This window comes from Argentina silus, assembly GCF_951799395.1.
Source record: "Argentina silus genome assembly, chromosome: 22".
NCBI classification, from domain to species: Eukaryota; Metazoa; Chordata; class Actinopteri; order Argentiniformes; family Argentinidae; genus Argentina; species Argentina silus.
In genome coordinates, this window is record NC_139676.1 from 3,072,271 (window position 1) to 3,092,629 (window position 20,359).

The 20,359-nt window shown below is 44.3% G+C and overlaps 2 protein-coding genes across 2 annotated transcripts in view; both read left to right on the plus strand.

Annotated features, from left to right (window-relative positions):
• LOC310822010 (neuropilin-1a-like) overlaps positions 1 to 2,468 on the plus strand; it is a gene marked incomplete at its 5' end in the record, with an annotated part of 41,457 nt that extends 38,989 nt beyond the window's left edge. The window contains one exon of the mRNA XM_083694299.1: positions 1 to 2,468. This exon is cut by the window's left edge and continues 338 nt beyond it.
• On the plus strand, positions 929 to 20,250 carry LOC310822012 (integrin beta-1-like; the record flags this gene model as incomplete). Its single annotated transcript, XM_083694301.1, has 15 exons — positions 929 to 935; positions 4,777 to 4,862; positions 5,154 to 5,370; positions 5,742 to 5,912; positions 6,833 to 7,032; positions 9,031 to 9,186; positions 12,347 to 12,433; positions 12,685 to 12,765; positions 13,119 to 13,259; positions 13,690 to 13,892; positions 15,050 to 15,288; positions 15,780 to 16,002; positions 16,441 to 16,673; positions 18,398 to 18,491; positions 19,522 to 20,250. The coding sequence occupies 14 exons, from the start codon at positions 929 to 931 to the stop codon at positions 18,424 to 18,426; spliced, it is 2,073 nt and encodes a 690-aa protein (XP_083550427.1). The 3' UTR covers positions 18,427 to 18,491; positions 19,522 to 20,250.
• Between the last annotated feature and the right edge of the window lie 109 nt (positions 20,251 to 20,359).

The window sequence follows — 20,359 nt, forward strand, 5'->3', positions numbered from 1 at the left end:
GTGTCTCTCAGCTGGAGGAGCAGGGTCTATGCCACCGCCGTACTGATGGGGGCGCTGTAGACATGGTGTGTGACTGTAACTGAGCCGTTGGTTTTCTCAGAAGCTGCAGTGGAAGGACCCCACCACTAGGAGGCACTGTATATAAAGAAATGTGTACAGCAAAAAAAAAAGTATGATTATTTTTGTTTTGTTTGTTTTCGCGTGCTTTGTTTGTTTTTTTCCTGTAATCAGATGCTGGTGTTGAGACCAATTCAGAAGAAAGTATTTATCATTTTTGTTGCATTTTTTTTTTTGGTCATTGTTTCATGGAGAGAGCAGTGTATAAAAAATTCAATTCACTATCCTGATGGGTGACTCTTTAGCTGGCCATGTGTGTGCGTGTGCGTGCACATACATGCCGAGTGTGTGTGTGTGCGTGGGTGTGTGTGTGTGTGTGTGTTCATCCAGAGGAGGGCGCTATAGGCCCTGGCCCTAGACCTAGACCTATGTCTAGTTCTGACAGTGCCTTGTTTAACGTTTCTGTTGCCTTTTTCTCCACCGATTCCGTTCTGATCATAGCAGTGAGTAGGCAATCGACTAGTAGAGTCGGACTGGCAGGCAGCATCGGCTGGTCGAGTCTGACTGGCAGGAGTTCATCACGCCGCGGCACATGACATCCAACTTATTGTACATAAGTTTTAATATATTTGTGCGCCCTTTTATATATAAAAAAGACAAAATGTTGCAGTGTCCTTTCTTTGTGCTTTGTTGTGTTTATGTATCATAGTACGATATCTAGTCTGGCTTTCATCATGTGATATGGCAATTTGTGTTCCTGTGTTTCATTGGTGCTCTCACAAAACTGCCTGGGCGGGGGATGCTCTTCAGCCAATGGTAATGGTCGTAAGGTGATGAGATGATTAGACTGAGTTACTGTATGTTCACGAACATGACAGGTCTCATGGGTGCAAAGCTCTGCTGAGCTAAACTCTGCTAAGCTAAGCTAAGACCTAACAAGAAGAACAGAGAGGAATTCAGCCACTGAGCGGAGGACAGACAGAGACAATGGAACTGATGAATCTTCCCTCCCTCCTCACCTTGACCACTGACACTGCAGCAATGGTAGAGCCATGTGACCCGACTGGGGTTTGATCCTGGCTGGGTCATAAGAGCACCAACAAGACTATGTTAGCTCACTGAGCTAAAGGCTAGTCATTGGAGCTAACACACATCTCCGTGTCTCAGGCGAGCATGGTCCAAACCACCTCCACTACACTTCCCAGAGACAGTACTATACGTGTGTATCAGGGGAGGCAGGTGGAGGTAGAAATCGGAGGACGGGCTCATAGTAATGATTGGAATGGAATGAGGAATGCTATCAATCCCCTGATGTGTATGGTGGAGTGTGCCCTGACGGAGAGGGAGGACATTCACCCTTTTCTTCTGCAGTTCTAACACCTCCACTCTTCTCTAGTCTGTATACATGTCAACAGTTTAGGTCTACCTGTTGATACACACACTGTAATGGCCTCTTTTCTTCCTCTCACTGGCCTGAAAGCTAGAGACAATTGTACTGTAAACGGCAAACAACACAGACCCCAGTAATCAATGGATGTGATGTGTAATTGTTAATTCCTTATGGCTGATTAGAGCTTTTGTGTTTCGCCCTCTGTTTTACTGTCATTCAGAGTAGGTAAACATGTTTTGTTGTTCTGCTTTTTTGCTTTTTTAGTATCCATATTCCACATAACGTTAAAGGCCTAATGTTATTGGTTTCCGCGTTGGGGTCTATTCCATTTCATTCAATTGAGGCAGTTCACTGAAATTCCAATTCTTAAATGTTCCTTATTGAAAAGGATAGAGGACATTTGGAATTGCAATTTACTTCCTGAATTGACTAATTGCAATTGAATTGACCCCAACCCTGGTTGGTGTGGACTTCATGAAGAAAGGATGCTGCAGCACTAGATGTAAAAAAACAATGTTGCACTGATATATTTAAAAGATCTATGTGTTTTATGATATTGAATTGTGAAAAAGAGAGATAGAGAAGGAAAAGACAGTGTTATGGTTTATTCTTTTTATATGGTTTCAGATGACATGATATAATGCTGAAATGTACAATTACAGAGATGTTTTTCATTATTGGGAAAAGCTATACATGTCTCTAATAACGTCATGTTTTATTTACCTGCTATGTTATATGATATCACCTTGTGTTTTTGTACCGTCACAAAATGTATGTGCCATTCTTTTTCTACAAAAAAAAAAAAGTTTTATTTTCAATACTGCTTCTGTAATTCGCTGTCTCAGATATTAAAACAAGAGGAGAAAATAACTAAGTAAAAGCAGTGAGGCCTTAAAGACTAAAGTAATGTTACTACTCTGACCGACCGTCCGTTCCCTCTACTCTGCGGTCAGCCCCAACACCCAGCCCGTCCGTCTCTGTTGTTTTTGACTCAATGACTACTACATTCCAAAGAATTGGATCAAATAAATGTTTGAATAAGATTTCGTCTTTCAAGTTATTTTTTGTTCAGATCACTGACTTTAAATAGGTTCAGAGCAGGGGATGCTGGTGGAGGTAGAAATCGGAGGACGGGCTCGAATGGTTGGCATCGTGATACCATTTCTTATTCCATTCCATGCATTACAATGAGCCCGTCCTCCGATTTCTACCTCCACCAGCCTCCACTGATTCAGACAGAATTCCCTGCAGAATGGACTTAAGTTGTCTCCTCGTCCTTTCCGTGTTGACTGTAATGGCCTGTGCATCACTGTGGTTGTTACCCACGTTGAATACTAGGGGGCAGTGCTGTATACATTGTAGTGTATAGCAACTTGAGCTCAAGCCTCAAGCAGGGGCATCCCCAAATCTATCTGTGTTCTGTGAACGACATTAGTGGAACACAAAATAAAAGTGCCCACGTTAAACTTGTTTAAGTATTTAGACATACTAAATATGGATAAAGGAGCCACACATTTGCACGTTTGCAATTCTTATCCTAATTATCCTGATGAAAGACTGCTACTACTACACTACTACCACTGTACTCTGTAGCACTTCTAGGATACAAATCAACCATGAGGGGTATCATACCGAGTGTTGTTGGCCCTTTACTGTGCTCCAACAGTTCAAAGTTCCTCGTCTAGACTGCATTGGGAACACATTATGGACTGTTCACAAACCATTTTCCAAGGCTAAACGTGTTTGTTACAACCACTCTACTCAGCAGCAATAGTTGAATAGAGATAGCCAACTGACATTCACTTGTGGATCATTTCTCTCGAACTCCTGGAATGTTAGTGTCAACATTCCTTATAAACAAATTAAAACAAATCCACAGACGTAATTTCATCCGCAAATGCAGATTCGACAGTTCTAAGCTAAAGTGTTGTATTGAAATGATTAGATACTTACACAAAGCATGCTTTCATTAATGACTTTGGAAAGATGTTTGTCATTGCTTTCGTTTTTATTCACACATTGTTTGCGAATGTAAGAGCATTTAATCACACATCTTTAGCCATATTTACTAATCATTTAGCAGTTATTAAAATAATGGTTTACAAATACAAATCCAGAGATGTTCGTTTGTGGACAGTAAATTATATTTGTACTTTGTGTTTTTGTTCACAGATCATGGTACACATTTGTGAGTTGTACTCGATTTATTTAAAATAATATTGTCATTAATCTATCTCCATAGACCTAGGCTGAGGAGGACGAACTGTAAATATTTGTTCTCTGAGCTCCAATAAACTCTCTGACGTACGGGAGAACTGGACTCTCTGCTCTGGTTTATTTCGCAAGGTTTTTGGTATTTACACAACTAGTCCAAGTTTTGGTGGACTCCGGAACACAATTTTGTAAGCCAGTCATCGCAGTTTTTATTTGGATAAAAAACAAGCCATTAGACAATACAACACAAGGTAAGGTTCTCCCGTTATTCTCTCAAATTGTCGACCATTTCTAAACTGAGGCCATGTCAAGACTTAACTTTGGGTGGGGATAGCGTGTCAATCCATTCTTATCGAAATAAATACTTTTCGGCGGTCATTCGGCGCAATGTAACTTTTCTAAATGTTTTCTGGCTGTGCGTGCTTTAACCTAGGGCGATTTGGATCACATTTCAGCTAGTCACGACAACAAGGGATGTTTCCAACATCTTGTGGAATCAATGCCATGAAGAATTGAGGCTGTTTTGAGAGCAAAGGGAGGCCCTACCCAGTATTAGTATAGTGTTCCTAATAAAGTGTTCAGTGAGTGTATATCCCATGATTTATATGAAGGAATTGACCCACTTTTTTAACCCACTCTGCGCTGTGTGTTTCTCATTGCAGATGGATCTGAGGCTGTTGTTGATAGCAACGTTACTAGGAATACTTTGTTCCTGCAGTGCACAACAGGGTAAAGATCACTCACGTTTGTACGACATCTTCACTTTTAGTGGCTAACCTGCATGTTCTGCTCCTCATCACTCCTGTTTAGCGCTTTATTAAATATATAAAACACACGTTCATCATATTACCAAAGTGTGGTAATTTGTTTGCTGAATTGCATTATTATATGCTGAATGTTCTCATTTGATGATGTCGTTAAGAAACTGCATGAAGATGGCTTCGGCATGACTTTTCTATTGGATAAACTGAAAGCCATGTTGTATTTCTGAGCCAAGAAGAAGAGGCTGTAATTGAATTAGAAAATGTTTTTTTGTGAATGCTATCTCAATTAGAAAGAATTAGATTAGAAAGAATAGAATAATTGTGTTCAGGGAATGTATTGTGTGTTTTCAGAGGGCAGTGATTGCATCAAGGCCAACGCACAGTCGTGTGGAGACTGCATCCAGGTTGCAGAGAAGTGTGGATGGTGTACAGATGCTGTAAGTGTCTTGGCAAAGCTATGTTATCAGAGGAGAAACCTTAGACAGAATCATCTGGCTGGAAGCAATGTGTGTGTGTGTGTGTGTGTGTGTGTGTTTGTGTGTGTGTGTGTGTGTGTGTGTGTGTGTGTGTGTGTGTGTGTGTGTGTGTGTGTGTGTGTGTGTGTGTGTGTGTGTACGTGTGTGTGTGTGTGTGTGTGTGTGTGTGTGTGTGTGTGTGTGTGTGTGTGTGTGTGTGTAGATGTAAGTAAGTCGATGTAAGTCATTGTTGTTGTTGTTTGTGTCCTGCAGGACTTCCTGAGGGAGGGAGAGTCTATGTCAGCCCGCTGTGATGAGCTGCAGTCCCTGATCAAGAAGGGCTGCTCCTGGGCAAAGATCGAGACCCCACGTGGCACAAACAGCATAGACAAAAACATGCCCGTCACCAACCGCAAGAAGGGCGTGGCACTCAGCCCAGAAGAGATCATTCAGATTCAGCCTCAGAAGCTCAGGCTCAGCCTCAGATCTGGTAAAGCCCTGACAGACTCCTGCCCACCCACCCCCCCGTCACGTTTATGTTGAATGACATATTTCAAGTACATTTAAAGTTGTCTCAGCCTCTTGAGTACAACAGTACACACATATTGTCTTAAAGTACTTTCATTTCAGCATTCAATTTGTCCCTGGTCCCACCTTTCCTCGAGTTAATCTGTCTGATTGACTTCAGTGCAGTGACCCAAAACCCTTGTCCAGTATTCATCAGGTGTGATAGCACTAGGCTGGTACAAAAACCTGGACCCACTGCAGCTCTCCAGGACCAGGATTGGGTATCACTGCTCTAGTGAATTCCTTCCATTTTAATCACTGATGTCTCAACCTGTGTCATTATCTCCCCACCAGGTGAGCCCCAGACCTTCAACCTGAAGTTCAAGCGTGCAGAGGACTACCCCATCGACCTTTACTACCTGATGGACCTGTCCTTCTCCATGAAGGACGATCTGGAGAACGCCAAGAACCTGGGAACTGGCCTCATGAGGGAGATGCAGGAGATCACATCAGATTTCAGGATCGGTGAGAAGAAGAATAGGGATTACATTTGATATCAAAACACCCAGTGGCAGGTTTCTCTGGACACAGATGAAACTTTGTCTCCTGGACTTGAATTATTGAATTAATCTCCATTGAAAATGCTTCACAGGTCAAGCATTAGGCTCAATCTGTGTTCTGGGAAACTAACCCTTTTATAATGCTATGTCTAATTGTGTGGTATGAGACAAACTCGAGTAGGCTGCTGTGAATTTGTTCTTATGTTGTTAAAGTATTTTTCCAATGAATACAAGCACGTCTTCTTTAGTCTCTCTTGGCAAACTGCCCCTCCAAACAAACAGGGGTGTCGTGGTAGAAAACAAAGTTGGGTAAATGCTGGACACTGGAGAAAATGATGATCGTAAACGCTAAAGTTAAAATCCACACATTTTTGAAAAAAGGTAGGTTTATGCTTCTCACCAAAAAAAGGTTAGCTGCTCCACTACATCACAGATTATAAATGAAGTTTGCGTAAATTCAGGCAGGACACTTGCCTGAGGTGCAGGTGGCGAACAGCTGATTCACATGTATGCAAAACGTCCATCACATGTCTCAGGGACAAGACTCAATAGAGACGAGTTATGCAACACTCCACCATGATTAAACAGTGTGACGCCACTGGCTATGAGAGTTTCACCTGTTGATCGTCCCACCCACCGCCCCGGCCTCCACCCACTCGGACGCTCTGTATTTAACCTCCAGTACCTACGAGGGGTTTGATAAGTCACGGAATCCCTGCTTATGTTATTTTGTATTTTATGTTGTTAAACTTCAGGCAGGGAGCAAAACAAAGAGGAGCCATCCAATTACGCTAAACTTAATGTATTAAAATGTTTAATTAAACAATGTAAGTGTCCTGACTGAACCAGTAATAAGAGATTATAATCTATTGTAAACCATGGCAGGCTTCGGCTCGATCGTGGAGAATCTAGCCGATCCGTGCACGAGCAACAAGAACTGCACCAGCCCCTTCAGCTACAAGAATGTCCTGAAGCTGACCAAGGAGTACCACAAGTTCAACAACCTGGTCAGCAGGCAGCAGATCTCTGGCAACCTGGACTCTCCTGGGGGCTTCGATGCCATCATGCAGGTGGCAGTCTGTGGGGTGAGTGGGCATTCTGGAGGGCTAGCAGCAGTACTTCAAGCAGGATTCAAATTCAGGGGTGGTGGGGCGAATTCAATCCTCTGCCTCTGACCCAAGAAAACTGTTCTCCACATTTTCCTCACTCCTCAACCCACCTCCGCCCCCTTCTCCCTCCTCCCTGTCTGTGGATGACTTTGTCACCTACTTTGAAAAGAAGTTTGCTGACATGAGCAGCTCTTTCTCTCTACCGCATACACTGGTACCTCTCCTCCCAAACCCATTGTGCTACACTTGGTCTCTGGTTTATTAGCTTTTCTAAAATATTCTAAAACTGGTCACATCCAACCACCTGCCCCCTCAATCCTATCCCCTCCCCCTTTCTCCAATCCATCTCCAAAGACCTCCTTCCGTTCCTTACCACCATAATAAATTACTCTCTATCCACAGGATCAATCCCAGCTGCCTTTAAGACAGTCAGAGTCAAGTCTCTTTTCAAGAAACCAACTCTTGACCTTACTACTGTCCATAACTACAGGCCTTCTCTCCTTCTTATCTAAAACCCTTGAACGTGCTTTCTCTAACCAACTGTCTCACTAGCTCCTTCAGAACAACCTCCTTGACCCTCTCCGGCTTTATGGCTGGGCACTCTACTGAGACTGCTCTCTTTGCTGTCACGGAGGCCCTCCGCTCTGCTCGAGCTTCCTCCCTCTCCTCTGTTCTCATTCTTCTGGACCTGTCTGCTGCATTCGACACAGTAAACCACCCGATCCTTCTCTCCACCCTCTCAGAACTGGGCATCTCTGGCTCTGCACTCTACCTGGTTTGCATCCTACCTGGCCGATCGCTCTTACCAGGTGACGTGGAGGGTCGCTGTCCTCTCCACGAGCCCTCACCATGGGGTCCCCCAGGGCTCTGTCCTTGGGCCCTTACTGTTATCCCTCTATACCAAATTTCTTGGCTTGGTAATTTCCTCACATGGTTTCTCCGGCAAACATTACAGCGACAGCACACTCCTGTACATTCTTCCCCGACAACATCAGTAGGATATGTCCATTCCACACCAGAGAACCTCTTGATCCAGACACTTGTGATCTCTCGCCTTGACGACTGCAATGCACTCTTGGCCGGGCTCCCCGCCTCCGCCATGAGGCCTCTACAGCTCATTCAGAATGCTGCCGACCATCTGTTGTTCAATCTCCCCAAATTCTCCCGTGTCACCCCCTTTCTTTGCACCCTTCACTGGCTCCCGGTATCAGCTCGCATCAGATTCAAGACCCTGGTGCAGTATAGGGAACAGCCCCTCCCTACTTGCAAGCAATGGTCAGCCCCCAAACCCCTGCCCGATCACTCCGCTCTTCCACTTCTACGTGGATGTAGCAGTCGCGATACTCGGTCACGGCTTTTCACTGTCCTGGTGCCCCACTGGTGGAACGAGCTTCCCACTGCTGTCAGGACTGCAGAGTCACTACCTATCTTCCGCTGTAGATTGAAGACCCATCTCTTCAGGCTACATCTTAACTGTACCTCCTAAAGACCTCTTCATCCCCACTACCCCCCTGTACAATTTATCTACTGTGAATAAATGAATAAAAAAAAGTAATGATTCCTTCTTCTAGCATTGTGACTGCTGATAGCCCCTGGTCCAAGCATAGATTACTTTTTCTTATGATGACTGATGGATAGATGATTCACTTACTCAGACAAATGTATTTTGGATAAAGGTGTCTGCTAAATGCCATGAATGTAAAAATGTAAATGCGACATCTCTTGGGGGGGGGGGGTCACAGTCAGGAGAGGCTGGTGGAAGTGGAAAATGGAGGACAGGTTCATTGTAATGAATGTAATGAAATGAGGAATGGTATCAAACAACATTTAAATTGGTTAACATTTGGTTAAGGTTAGGGTCAGCTTTAGGTTTTGACTTAGTCAGGCTGTTAATGGGATACTGGTCAGAGAAGTAATTTGAGTCTCTCCCTTGGAAGTGTTGTGTGTCTCTAACCCACTGTCCTCCCCCCTCAGGAACACATCGGCTGGAGGAATGTGACCCGTCTGCTGGTGTTCTCCACGGCCGCTGGCTTCCACTTCACTGGAGACGAAAAGCTGGGCGGCATCGTTCTGCCCAACGACGGGAAGTGTGATCTGGAGAACAACATGTACACAATGAGTCACAACTACGTACGTGTTTCCTGTCACTTCATTGTATTTTTGTATGCCCTGTTCACTTTATTGTATTTTATTTCAGATTTCAGATGTTTGCCTCACTGAGATAAAATCACATTTTCAAGAGAGACCTGGGTCAAAATTGTATTCACATTTTTCAAATACTTTGAGCGTTTGCTTCAGTCTGCCTGAAGTGTCAGATGGATGAGGTATTGCTGTTTTTACACTATTCCATTGGCTCCGGGGTGCCATGCAAATTCAATCAAGCACAGCAAAGTATTTGAAATGTTTTAATACACTCACCGGCCACTTTATTAGGTACACCTGTCAACTGCTCTTTAACACAAATATCTAATCAGCCAATCACATGGCAGCAACTCCATGCATTTAGAATCAGAATCAGAATCAGAATTCTTTTATTTGGCCAAGTATATTTGCACATACAGGAAATTTACTTGGTGAGGTTGGTGCATGGACATAAAAAATAAATAGCAAATATTGACAAGAAATTTACAAAATAGCAAAATATTAACAAAATAGCAATAAGAAATTTACAAAAAAGAGCAGCAGAACAATACATCTTGTAGGCTGTGTGAGACTAAATGGCAATGAGGCTAGAGGCTTTGAAATGGTTGTGGGGCATGTACACTATAAATTAGAATAATTTTAAATAATTATAAATTACACCGTCAGTGCATTGTTTGTGTGACAGGGTGGGGGGGGGGGGTCAGTGAGAGGCAGGGGGCTTGGTTGTGAGCCCCACTGCCATGGGGAAGAAACTGTTCAGGTGGTGCGAGGTTTTAGTCTTGATTGACCGGAACCTTTTGCCGGATGGAAGTCTCTGGAAGAGGTTGTGACCAGGATGGGAAGGATCAGCAATGATCTTTCCTGCTCTCTTACTGGTCCTGGAGTGGAACAGGTCCAGGAGAGATGGCAGGTTGCAGCCGATGACCTTCTCAGCTGACCGAATGATTCGCTGCAATCTGCCTTTGTCCTTGGCAGTGGAGGTAGCGAACCAGACGGTGATTGATGAGCTGAGTCAATGATGGCCGTGTAGAACTCAACCATCACTTTCTGCGGCATGTTGAATTTCTTCAGCTGTCGCAGGAAGAACATCCTCTGCTGGGCCTTCTTCTGAGGTCCTTTGAAATTATTGTCCCCAGGAATCTGATGACTCCACAATGTTAACTGGGGAGTCACACATGATGAGGGGGGTGGTTGGGGCTGGGCTTCTCCTGAAGTCTACTACCATCTCTACAGTTTTTAGGGCGTCCAGCTCCAAGTAGTTCTGGCTGCACCAAGAAGCCAGGCTGTCAACTTCCTCCCTGTAGGCGGCCTCATCACCATTGGAGATTAATCCAATGAGGGTAGTGTCATCCGTAAACTTCAGGGGTTTGACAGGAGGGTGGCTAGAGGTGCAGCTGTTGGTGTAGAGTGGTCTGTAGTCATTAAGGCCTGTGATCCTCTGCTTTTTGGGAACTGGGATGATGGTGGATATTTTGAAGCAGGCAGGTACCATGCATTCAACCAGTGAGGTGTTAAAGATGTCCGTAAACACTGGAGACAGCTGGTCTGCACAGTGCTTCAGTGTGGAGGGGGAGACAGCGTCTGGTCCAGCTGCCTTGCGGGGCTTCTGTTTCTTTAACAGTTTGTTGACGTCTCTCTCCTGGATGGAGAGAGGTGCGACGGGGGGGGAGTGGGCTGTAGAGGTTAGTGTCTCTGTCCAGGCTGGGAAGGAGAGGTGTGATAGCTGTGGGGGAGGGTTGATTTTGTGGGTCAGAGTCAGGGCTGCTCCATTGTCTGTCGAATCTACAGTAGAAGTCGTTCAGGTCATTTGCAAGTCTGAGGTCATCCATAGAGTGGGGGGTTTTGGTTTTGCAGTCTGTGATCACTCGAAGGCCTTTCCAGACTGATGAGGAGTCGTTGGCTGCAAAGGCATGTAGACATGGTCAAGACGACCTGCTGGAGTTCAAACCGAGCATCAGAATGGGGAAGAAAGGTGACTTTGAACGTGGCATGGTTGTTGGTGCCAGACGGGCGGGTCTGAGTATTTCAGAAACTGCTGATCTACTGGGATTTTCACGCACAACCATCTCTAGGGTTTACAGAGAATGGTCTGAAAAAGAGAAAATATCCAGTGAGCGGCAGTTCTCTGGGCGAAAATGCCTTGTTGATGCCAGAGGTCAGAGGAGAATGGCCAGACTGGTTCGAGATGATAGAAAGGCAACAGTAACTCAAATAACCAATCTTACAACCAAGGTATGCAGAAGACCATCTCTGAATGTACAACACATCGAACCTTGAAGCAGATGGGCTACAGCAGCAGAAGACCACACCGGGTGCCACTCCTGTCAGCTAAGAACAGGAAACTGAGGCAACAATTCGCACGGGTTCACCAAAATTGGACAATAGGTGATTGGAAAAACGTTGCCTAGTCTGATGAGTCTCGATTTCTGCTGCGACATTCAGATGGTAGGGTCAGAATTTGGCGTAAACAACATGAAAGCATGGATCCATCCTGCCTTGTATCAACGGTTCAGGCTGGTGGTGGTGGTGTAATGGTGTGGGGGATATTTTTTCTTGGAACACTTTGGGCCCCTTAGTACCAATCGAGCATCGTTTAAATGCCACAGCCTACCTGAGTATTGTTGCTGACCATGTCCATCCCTTTATGACCACAGTGTACCTATCTTCTGATGGCTACTTCCAGCAGGATAACGTGCGATGTCACAAAGCTCACATCATCTCAAACTGGTTGCTTGAACATGACAATGAGTTCACTGTACTCCAATGGCTTCCACAGTCACCAGATCTCAATCCAATAGAGCACCTTTGGGATGTGGTGGAACAGGAGATTTGCATCATGGATGTGCAGCCGACAAATCTGCAGCAACTGTGTGATGCTATCATGTCAATATGGACCAAAACCTCTGAGGGATGTTTCCAGCACCTTGTTGAATTTATGCCACAAAGAATTAAGGCAGTTCTGAAGGCGAAAGGGGGTCCAACCCATTACTAGCAAAGTGTACCTAATAAAGTAGCCGGTGAGTGTATGTGTTACGTTGTACAGCGATTGTAGAAGCCCCAGTGGAAACCGGGTTTATATTTGAAATGTATGCTGTCTGACTGATAGAGCTGTAGATCTGTGTCTCTTTTGGGTCTTTCCAACTGGCAGGACTATCCCTCCATCGCCAAGAAACTGAGTGAAAACAACATTCAGACCATCTTTGCTGTCACTCAGGAATTCCAGACTGTTTTCCAAGTAAGGGGTGTGTGTGTGTGTGTGTGTGTGTGTGTGTGTGTGTGTGTTTGTGTGTTTGTGTGTGTGTTTGTGTGTGTGTGTGTGTGTGTGTGTGTGTGTGTGTGTGTGTGTGCGTGTGTGTGTGTGTGTGATCGATTCTTCACATCTAATCAGATTCAGATGGGGCTAATTCCGAAAAGCACTGATCAATCTGATTGAATGATTGATGTTTGTGATCTTATCCCTTATCCCTTATCCTTTTGGAACTGAAGAATCTCATCCCCAAGTCTGCTGTGGGAACCCTGTCCTCCAACTCCAGCAACGACGTCAAGCTCATTATTGATGCTTACAACGTGAGTACAACAACTGAAGTCATATTTGTCTCCTAGAATTGCGTTCTTAATTCAATGTTTTATTTGTATTCAATGTCCCATCGCATACACTAGCACCATCTTGGGAGGGTTGTTTAAAGGGGCAATCAACAACAACAAAGCTGTCACCCCACTTGTCATTTCTAAGTATTATATATTTTTTAAGAATCAATGGCTGTATATTGTTAATTTAAAAGTAAAACAATGTATGTACCAATCCCAGATTTGCCCCTTTAATGAGAGGCAGAATTCCTGCAGGAAAAAAAAAAATATTTTCATTGTGTGGCATCTTTGGGTCAATGCACATTCCACCTGCTCTGACTTTGCTATGTTAGTCCCTATCGTCGGAGGTGATTCTGGAGAACAGCAAGCTGCCTGAGGGCGTGTCAATCACATACAAGTCCATCTGCAAGAACGGTGTCACGGCAACAGGAGAGAATGGAAGGAAGTGTTCTAACATCTCCATCGGAGACGAGGTAAGTCAGAGAACCCACAGGGTAGGAGTGGAGTTATACATCCGCTCTTGGGGAGTTATACCAACATTGCATTCTGAGTACAGTATGTGAATGTAATGTCCATTGACAGTAAAAGAATAACTGGACACCGGCATCTTCTTTGTTATTCATCAATAGCTCTCTTTGTGGTGCGTTTGGAACCAGGAAGTGTCATCTCACTAAACAGGGGTCAGTTTCCCGAAAAAGCTTTGCCGCAATGCCGTGAGATAGCAAAATCCATGTTTGCAGGTCAATCTTCTGTTCATTAAAGAACAATATTTGTTAAATGAAGAACTGTTCTGGTCTAGGAGAGGAATGGCCTTGGATTTTCAAGAGAGATAAAGTACTACTTTATTAAAGAAGCTTTCTGGAAACTGACCCCAGTTCTCCTAACCATCATGCCCTTCTCCAGGTGTCCTTTGAAATCTCCATCGAGTCTCAGAAGTGTCCATCTAAAGACAAGCCTGAGGTCCTGAAGATCAAGCCCCTGGGCTTCACCGAGGAGGTGGAGATAGTCCTCAACTTCATCTGTGAGTGTGAATGTCACAAAGATGGGAAAGCCAACAGTGACATCTGTCACCACGGCAACGGGACCTTCGAATGTGGAGCCTGCAGGTAACTATATCTGCTATAAATTACTGACTGTGTGGTGGAATTCCAAGTTAAAATACTTAAATAAAATGCCAAAGACTAGAGCTGATGGTTTATTCAGAGACTTTTACTCACAAGTAACAAAAGCTGACCCAGTTTGCGAAGTGGATCCCGTTGTCATTTCATTCAAATCTAGGTTACCTCCCTCATATGCAAATCATTCACACTTCCTGGCTATATCCAGCAATATCATTTGGTTCCTATACCTCGTCATGGCCTGGTTTCCCCTCCCATTCCTAAAGTTCTCGTGTTACTTCACATTGGTGGTGAGCTCATGTATTTATTACTGTGATCCTACTGCCTGGTACTGGTGACCTTTTCTTCACCTACAAACTGCAGTGTTTAGAGTTTTCATAAATCTTCACTCCCTCTATCCCTTATCCTGTTTTCTCACGGAATAAGTGTATCTGGTTTCCATAACCTACGCTAAGCTTCTTTGTCCTGTCTACATGGAATGTCCACAACTGGTTATATTTACATCTCCCTTCACTTCTTATTTACTATATTCTGTTTTCTCATGCCCTGGTCATCTGCTTTTTCCAAGCTTTGCTCCCCCCATGTAACCTCTAAGAACCTCTTCACTTCACTCCCCTCACAAATCAACATCTGGCCATCTTCATTCTTATTCCCTCTCTCCCTCAACCTTTCATCTGTGGAATTAGGAATCTTTATTTTCTATAGTAATTTACCATAACAGCTGTTTCATACTTAATATTTTTTTGGACCTTCCTTTTGAGTCTTAGTTGATTGTCGTGATTACATATTTTTGAGACTACTTTGAGTGCTTGCTTGGGCCTTGAGTGTAAGATGAGCGGGGTTTGCAGTTTGTAAACTATCCCATTGGCTCCATTGTGCCAGGCAAATTCAATTAAACATAGCAATGTTTTTGGTAATGATTTGAAACACAAAATGAACCCAGATCTGATTGTAATTACCCTATATGCTATTGGAACTGGCCTATAAGCTATTGGAACTAGCCTATAAGCTATTGGAACTAGCCTATATGCTATTGGAACTAGCCTATAAGCTATTGGAACTAGCCTATATGCTATTGGAACTAGCCTAAAAGCTATTGGAACTAGCCTATATGCTAACAGCCCATGTGTCATGCTGTGTCTCAGATGCAACGAAGGACGTATCGGAAGACTGTGTGAGTGTAGCACAGAGGAGGTGAGTGCAGATGACCTGAACGCCAACTGTCGTTTGGGCAACGGCATGGAAATCTGCAGCAACAACGGAGACTGTGTGTGTGGGTCCTGTGAGTGCAAGAAGAGACACAACCCAGAGGAACGCTACAGCGGACAGTTCTGCGAATGTGACAACTTCAACTGTGACCGCTCCAACAACAAACTCTGTGGAGGTGAGGGATGCCGTCTTGTGTGTGTGTGTGTGTGTGTGTGTGTGTGTGTGTGTGTGTGCGTGTGTGTGTGTGTTCGTTCAATTATGACAACCACGTGATTATGCATGGTTGCAGAAACCCATTTGTATTCATCCACTACTGCTGCTTCATACATATTACATTCAAACTCATTTGAGGTAAACTTTGGAATAAACGACTAAAAGAGAATGTTTTAGAACAATGAGTTCGAGGAGATGGATGGTTTTTCAGTTTTGTAGCTGACTAGCTCAATGTCCAAAAATGTCCCCCTCTCCTCAACCATCTTAGTTCGATGGCTTTGTGTGCATATATATCCATTGTGTTCTTCACTATTGCACTTATTTGGATAAATCAATTGAATTAAACCACTGTATAACAAACCAATGGTTCTTATAAATGCGCTGAGGATGGATGGATTGAGTTGTGCAGCACTGAACCTCCGCCCCCCTCTCCTCTCTCTCCTCTACCACCAGGCCACGGGCGCTGTGACTGCCGGGTGTGTGTCTGCGATGCCAACTATGTGGGCAGCGATTGTGACTGTTCCCTGAACACAACCGCCTGCCTGGCCACCAACAAGCAGATCTGTAACGGCCGGGGCATCTGTGAGTGTGGCGTCTGCAAGTGCACCGACCCCAAGTTCCAGGGCCCCACCTGTGAGTTGTGCCCCACCTGCCCGGGGGTATGTACCGAGCACAAGTGAGTCTGAGAGCAGGGCTATTTTACCCATAGGGCAGGGAAGAGAGGGAAATGAGAGGGCACCCAAAGCTGGGGAAAATGTGATTGATCAAGGAGGGGGTGTTGATTACAGTAAGACAGTAGGGGATCTTTGGATTGAATGTCATGCTGCATTCCAGTGGCAATGTCATCTATGAACAGTGGAGGCTTGTGGAGGTAGAAATCAGAGGATAGGCTAATTGTAATTCATGGGGAATGGTATCAAACACGTGTGACAATGGGCGCATCCTCCGATTTCTACCTCCACCAGCCTCCCCCGTCTTTGAAGTAGTTGATATGGTTCTTATGGAATCAAGAAACAAACGACCAAGTTCTGAAACCATCATTTAACTACATTTTCCATAAGCATCTGTTCCCCATACGTCTCCTCTGTGCTGTTTTCCCTAATGTCCTCCGCAGAGAGTGTGTGCAGTGCAGAGCGTTCAACACGGGTGAGAAGAAGGACAGATGTGAGAGAGAATGCAACTACTTAAGCATCATCAAAGTGAAGGACAGAGATAATCTGCCCCTGCCCGGCGAACAGAGCTACCCCCTCTCACACTGTAAGGAGAGGGATGCCAATGACTGTTGGTTCTATTACACCTACGCTGTCAGGAACGACAAGAAGGAGGTGTACGTGGTCGAAACTCTGGGTGAGTTGGTTCCTCTGGGGGGAAAAAAATATCTTTGACTCTGCTACGTGAGTGGGCCCTCTGAGGGGAAAACTTTGGGTTTTGGTATGTAACCCCAGATCTCTGAAGAAGGTGAGGGAGACATCTCACTATGGGATATGCACCCTTACATATCCTATTCGCTGAAACCCTCTTCAATCATGCCTAGAACATGGCAGCATGGCTGACCCCGCCCCAGCCACCTTATAAAGGCTACTGCAATGCACTGCCATTTCATTCTGTGAACCACCTCTTCACGAGCCCGTAAAAGAGTGTCAATCTGGTGAGATGTCTCTCTTATCTCCTTCAGAGAATCGGGGTTACACTATGGGACATTTGTACAATGCCCCGATAGAGTACATGGAAATGTATCCGGTTCACCCTACTCAGCTCCAGCGCCCAGGATCCTATGTGCCAAAGAAGGTGCTGTGGCATCCAAGCGGTAAAATCCCATGTGAGAAGGGCTGCAGCACATATCTCAGAAACAGAGATGGGGTTGGCAAAACACACAAACAGTTGAAAGAAACCAGTTCACTACTGTAAGTCATAGAAATGACCTTGGAAACAAATGTAGGACGTATCATAACCCTGGAGTTGCCAGGGGAAAACTGAGTGCATGAAGAGCCGAGAGCGCGTGAAGTTCACTTACACGCTTGGTCGTGGTCAAGGCTACCAACAATGCTGTCTTATATGACACAGTCTTAATGTTAACAGTCTCCAAAGGCTCAAAAAGTGCATGAAGCACCAGCAACAAATCCCAGGACGGGACAGGTGGCCTGGAAACCAGACGGTCTTCATAAAATGACGCACAAGTGGGTGTGCCCCTATTGTCGTCTCACCCACACCTACTTGGCATGCCGCAACGGCGGCCAGTTAGCCCTTCATGGTGGAAAATGCCATGCCATGTTCGAGCAGGTCCTGTAAGTAGGAGAGGGCCATGGGGATGGAGCACAGAAAAGGTACCACCACATGTCTCTCAGCCCAACCTTTAAACACCCTCCACTTGAGATCATATAGACTCCTTGTAGAGGTGCAATGCTATGTGATTCTTCTTGGATTTGACCTTGGTCTGCATGTCGACCGTGAACAGCCCTGAGGGTTTGACGGGTCCGTCAAGGATATGCTTTATCTCCTTATCTGACAATAGAGCCCTCTGGCCAACAACAGCCAGTCCATCACTCTGCCAGTAGCCTCAGTGGTAAAAACCTTTTTTCTAACTTTCCAGTGGAACAATTAAGCTCGGTCTATCGCAACACTGCAGACGGGCTTGTGAATACGTGAGTGAAGAATGAAAATAATTAAATGGCAGTGCGTTGCAGTTGCCTTTATAAAATGGCCATGGTGGGGTCAGCAATGCAAAGCTCTCCTGGCCTGTTCCAGACGTGATTGAATAGCGTTTCAGCGAATAGTGTACGCAAGGGTGTGCTCCCCATAGTGAAATGTCGAACAGAGTCGACTGAAAGAGAACCATCTTTGACTCTGCTGGATGAGTTGGCCCTCGAGGAGAAAAACTATCTTTTACTCTGGGTGAGTGGGGCATTCTGAGACTGTGGTCATCCCTTTGAGGTATATTGGCACCATATCTACATACGAGTATTTACAGTGTGTGTTTACAGTTAGTTTTATTTCCTTGTCTCAACTCAATCAAAGGTACGATATATTGACAAGATATGTAAAATAATTTCTCTGGGCTCTGTGTGTAACAGAGTGCTCCGACTGGGTGTGGAAAGGATGATGATCCACGACCGGCGGGAGTTTGCCAAGTTCGAGAAGGAGAAGATGAGCGCAAAGTGGGACACGGTATATATGGCAATTCATATCACAGCATACTCACATCATGTATGGCAGTCAAACGTTGGTGTGTTTGATCCAGTAAATGATGGTTGAGTTTTGTACTGAATACCAGTGTGCATTTCAAATAATTTACATTTATATTTACATTTATGGCATTTAGTAGACACCTTTATCCAAAGCGACTAGTAAGTGAGAAGTAAGTGAATCGTCTATCCATCAGCCATCATAAGAAAAAATAATCTATGCTAGGACCAGGGGCTATTGGCAGTCACAATGCTTGAATGCTTCTTTTTTTTACATTTACATATGTCTTATATATACACACATTTACATACATCATATATCACACCAGCTTGTTTTCCAACAACAGCACAGAAACCTCTGTCTTTGTCGCCTATTGTCACCAAAGGAGTGGCCTGTAGCCAAGGAGCCACCGTCTTTCCCTGGCTATGGTCTCAGTGCTGCCACCCACTGGCCAGACAGAGTGTATTACAATGAGCGTGCCCTCCAATTTCTAACACCACCAGCCTCCACTGCTTTGGATGATGCTGTATCTAACATGTCGGGACTAATCCCCTGTTGAAATAAGTTATAGCCTATGTCATAACTGAATTGTTGAATTGAGTTTACTAAAGTTACTTGGTATAGAAGGAGTCACAGTAAAGTAAAAGCTTTGGTGCACTGCTTTGTTATGAACAAGCAGGTCTGGTCTCTAATGGAATTCATCTTAACCAACCAATGTGATTTGTCAAGTGATGTGGAGTGTCTCTAACCCAGTGATTCTCACTCCTGGTCCTGGAGGCTTTTATCCCAGCTCAGCACTGACACACCTGACTCAGCTAATCAAGGTTTTGAAGATCAGGTGATTAGTTCAATCAGGTGTGATATAGCACTAGGCTGGGACAAAAACCTGCACCCACCGTGGCTCTCCAGGACCAGGATTGGGTATCAATGCTCTAACCGAATCACTCAACCGAATCACTCTTCTACCCATGGCAACTGTTTTCCTCACTGTCGTTCTCCTTGTGTCCTCCAGGGTGACTTGATCTCCAGCAGTGCCAACCAATCAACAACAAGCCAATTCAGTGAGATTGAGGAATCTAGCTAAAGTGTGCCAGCTGATTCATTATTAATAATCTATATAAATAAATCACATACAAACGATACATTTTTTGTGGAGTGTCATGTCATGTCTTATAAAGGGGAAAAACATGCCTTATCATGGCTAAATACTGCCGGCCAATTGTGTGGTCTGCAAAGGAACTGCTTAGGCCACTTTACCTCAACACATTTGATTAGGAACCTACTAAACTAAGACATGGATGGTTTATGTAGCTAATGCATGAAGATAATTCATTAACGCATAAACATTGATGACAGATGACTGATTAGAGCTTCTGTGTTTCGCCCTCTGTTTTACTCTCATTCCGAATAGGTAAACATGTTTTGTTGTTCTGCTTTTAGCTTTTTTAGTATCCGTATTCCACATAACATCAAAGGCCTAATGTTATTGGTGTCGGCGATGGGGTCCATTCCATTTCATTCAATTTAGGCAGTTCACTGAAATTCCAGTTCTTAAATGTTCCTCATTGAAAAGGATAGAGGACATCAGAGATCTTTATATATGGTTTCAGATGATATGATATAATGCTGAAATGTACAATTATATAGATGTTTTTCATTATTGGGAAAAGCTATACATGTCTCTAATAACGTCATGTTTTATTTACTTGCTTTTATGTGATATCACCATGTGTTTTTGTACCGGCACAAAAAAAGTTGTATTTCCAATACTGCTGCTGTAATTCACTGTCTCCATGCATTACAATGAGCCTGCCCTCTGATTTCAACCTCCACCAGCCTCCCCTGGTTCA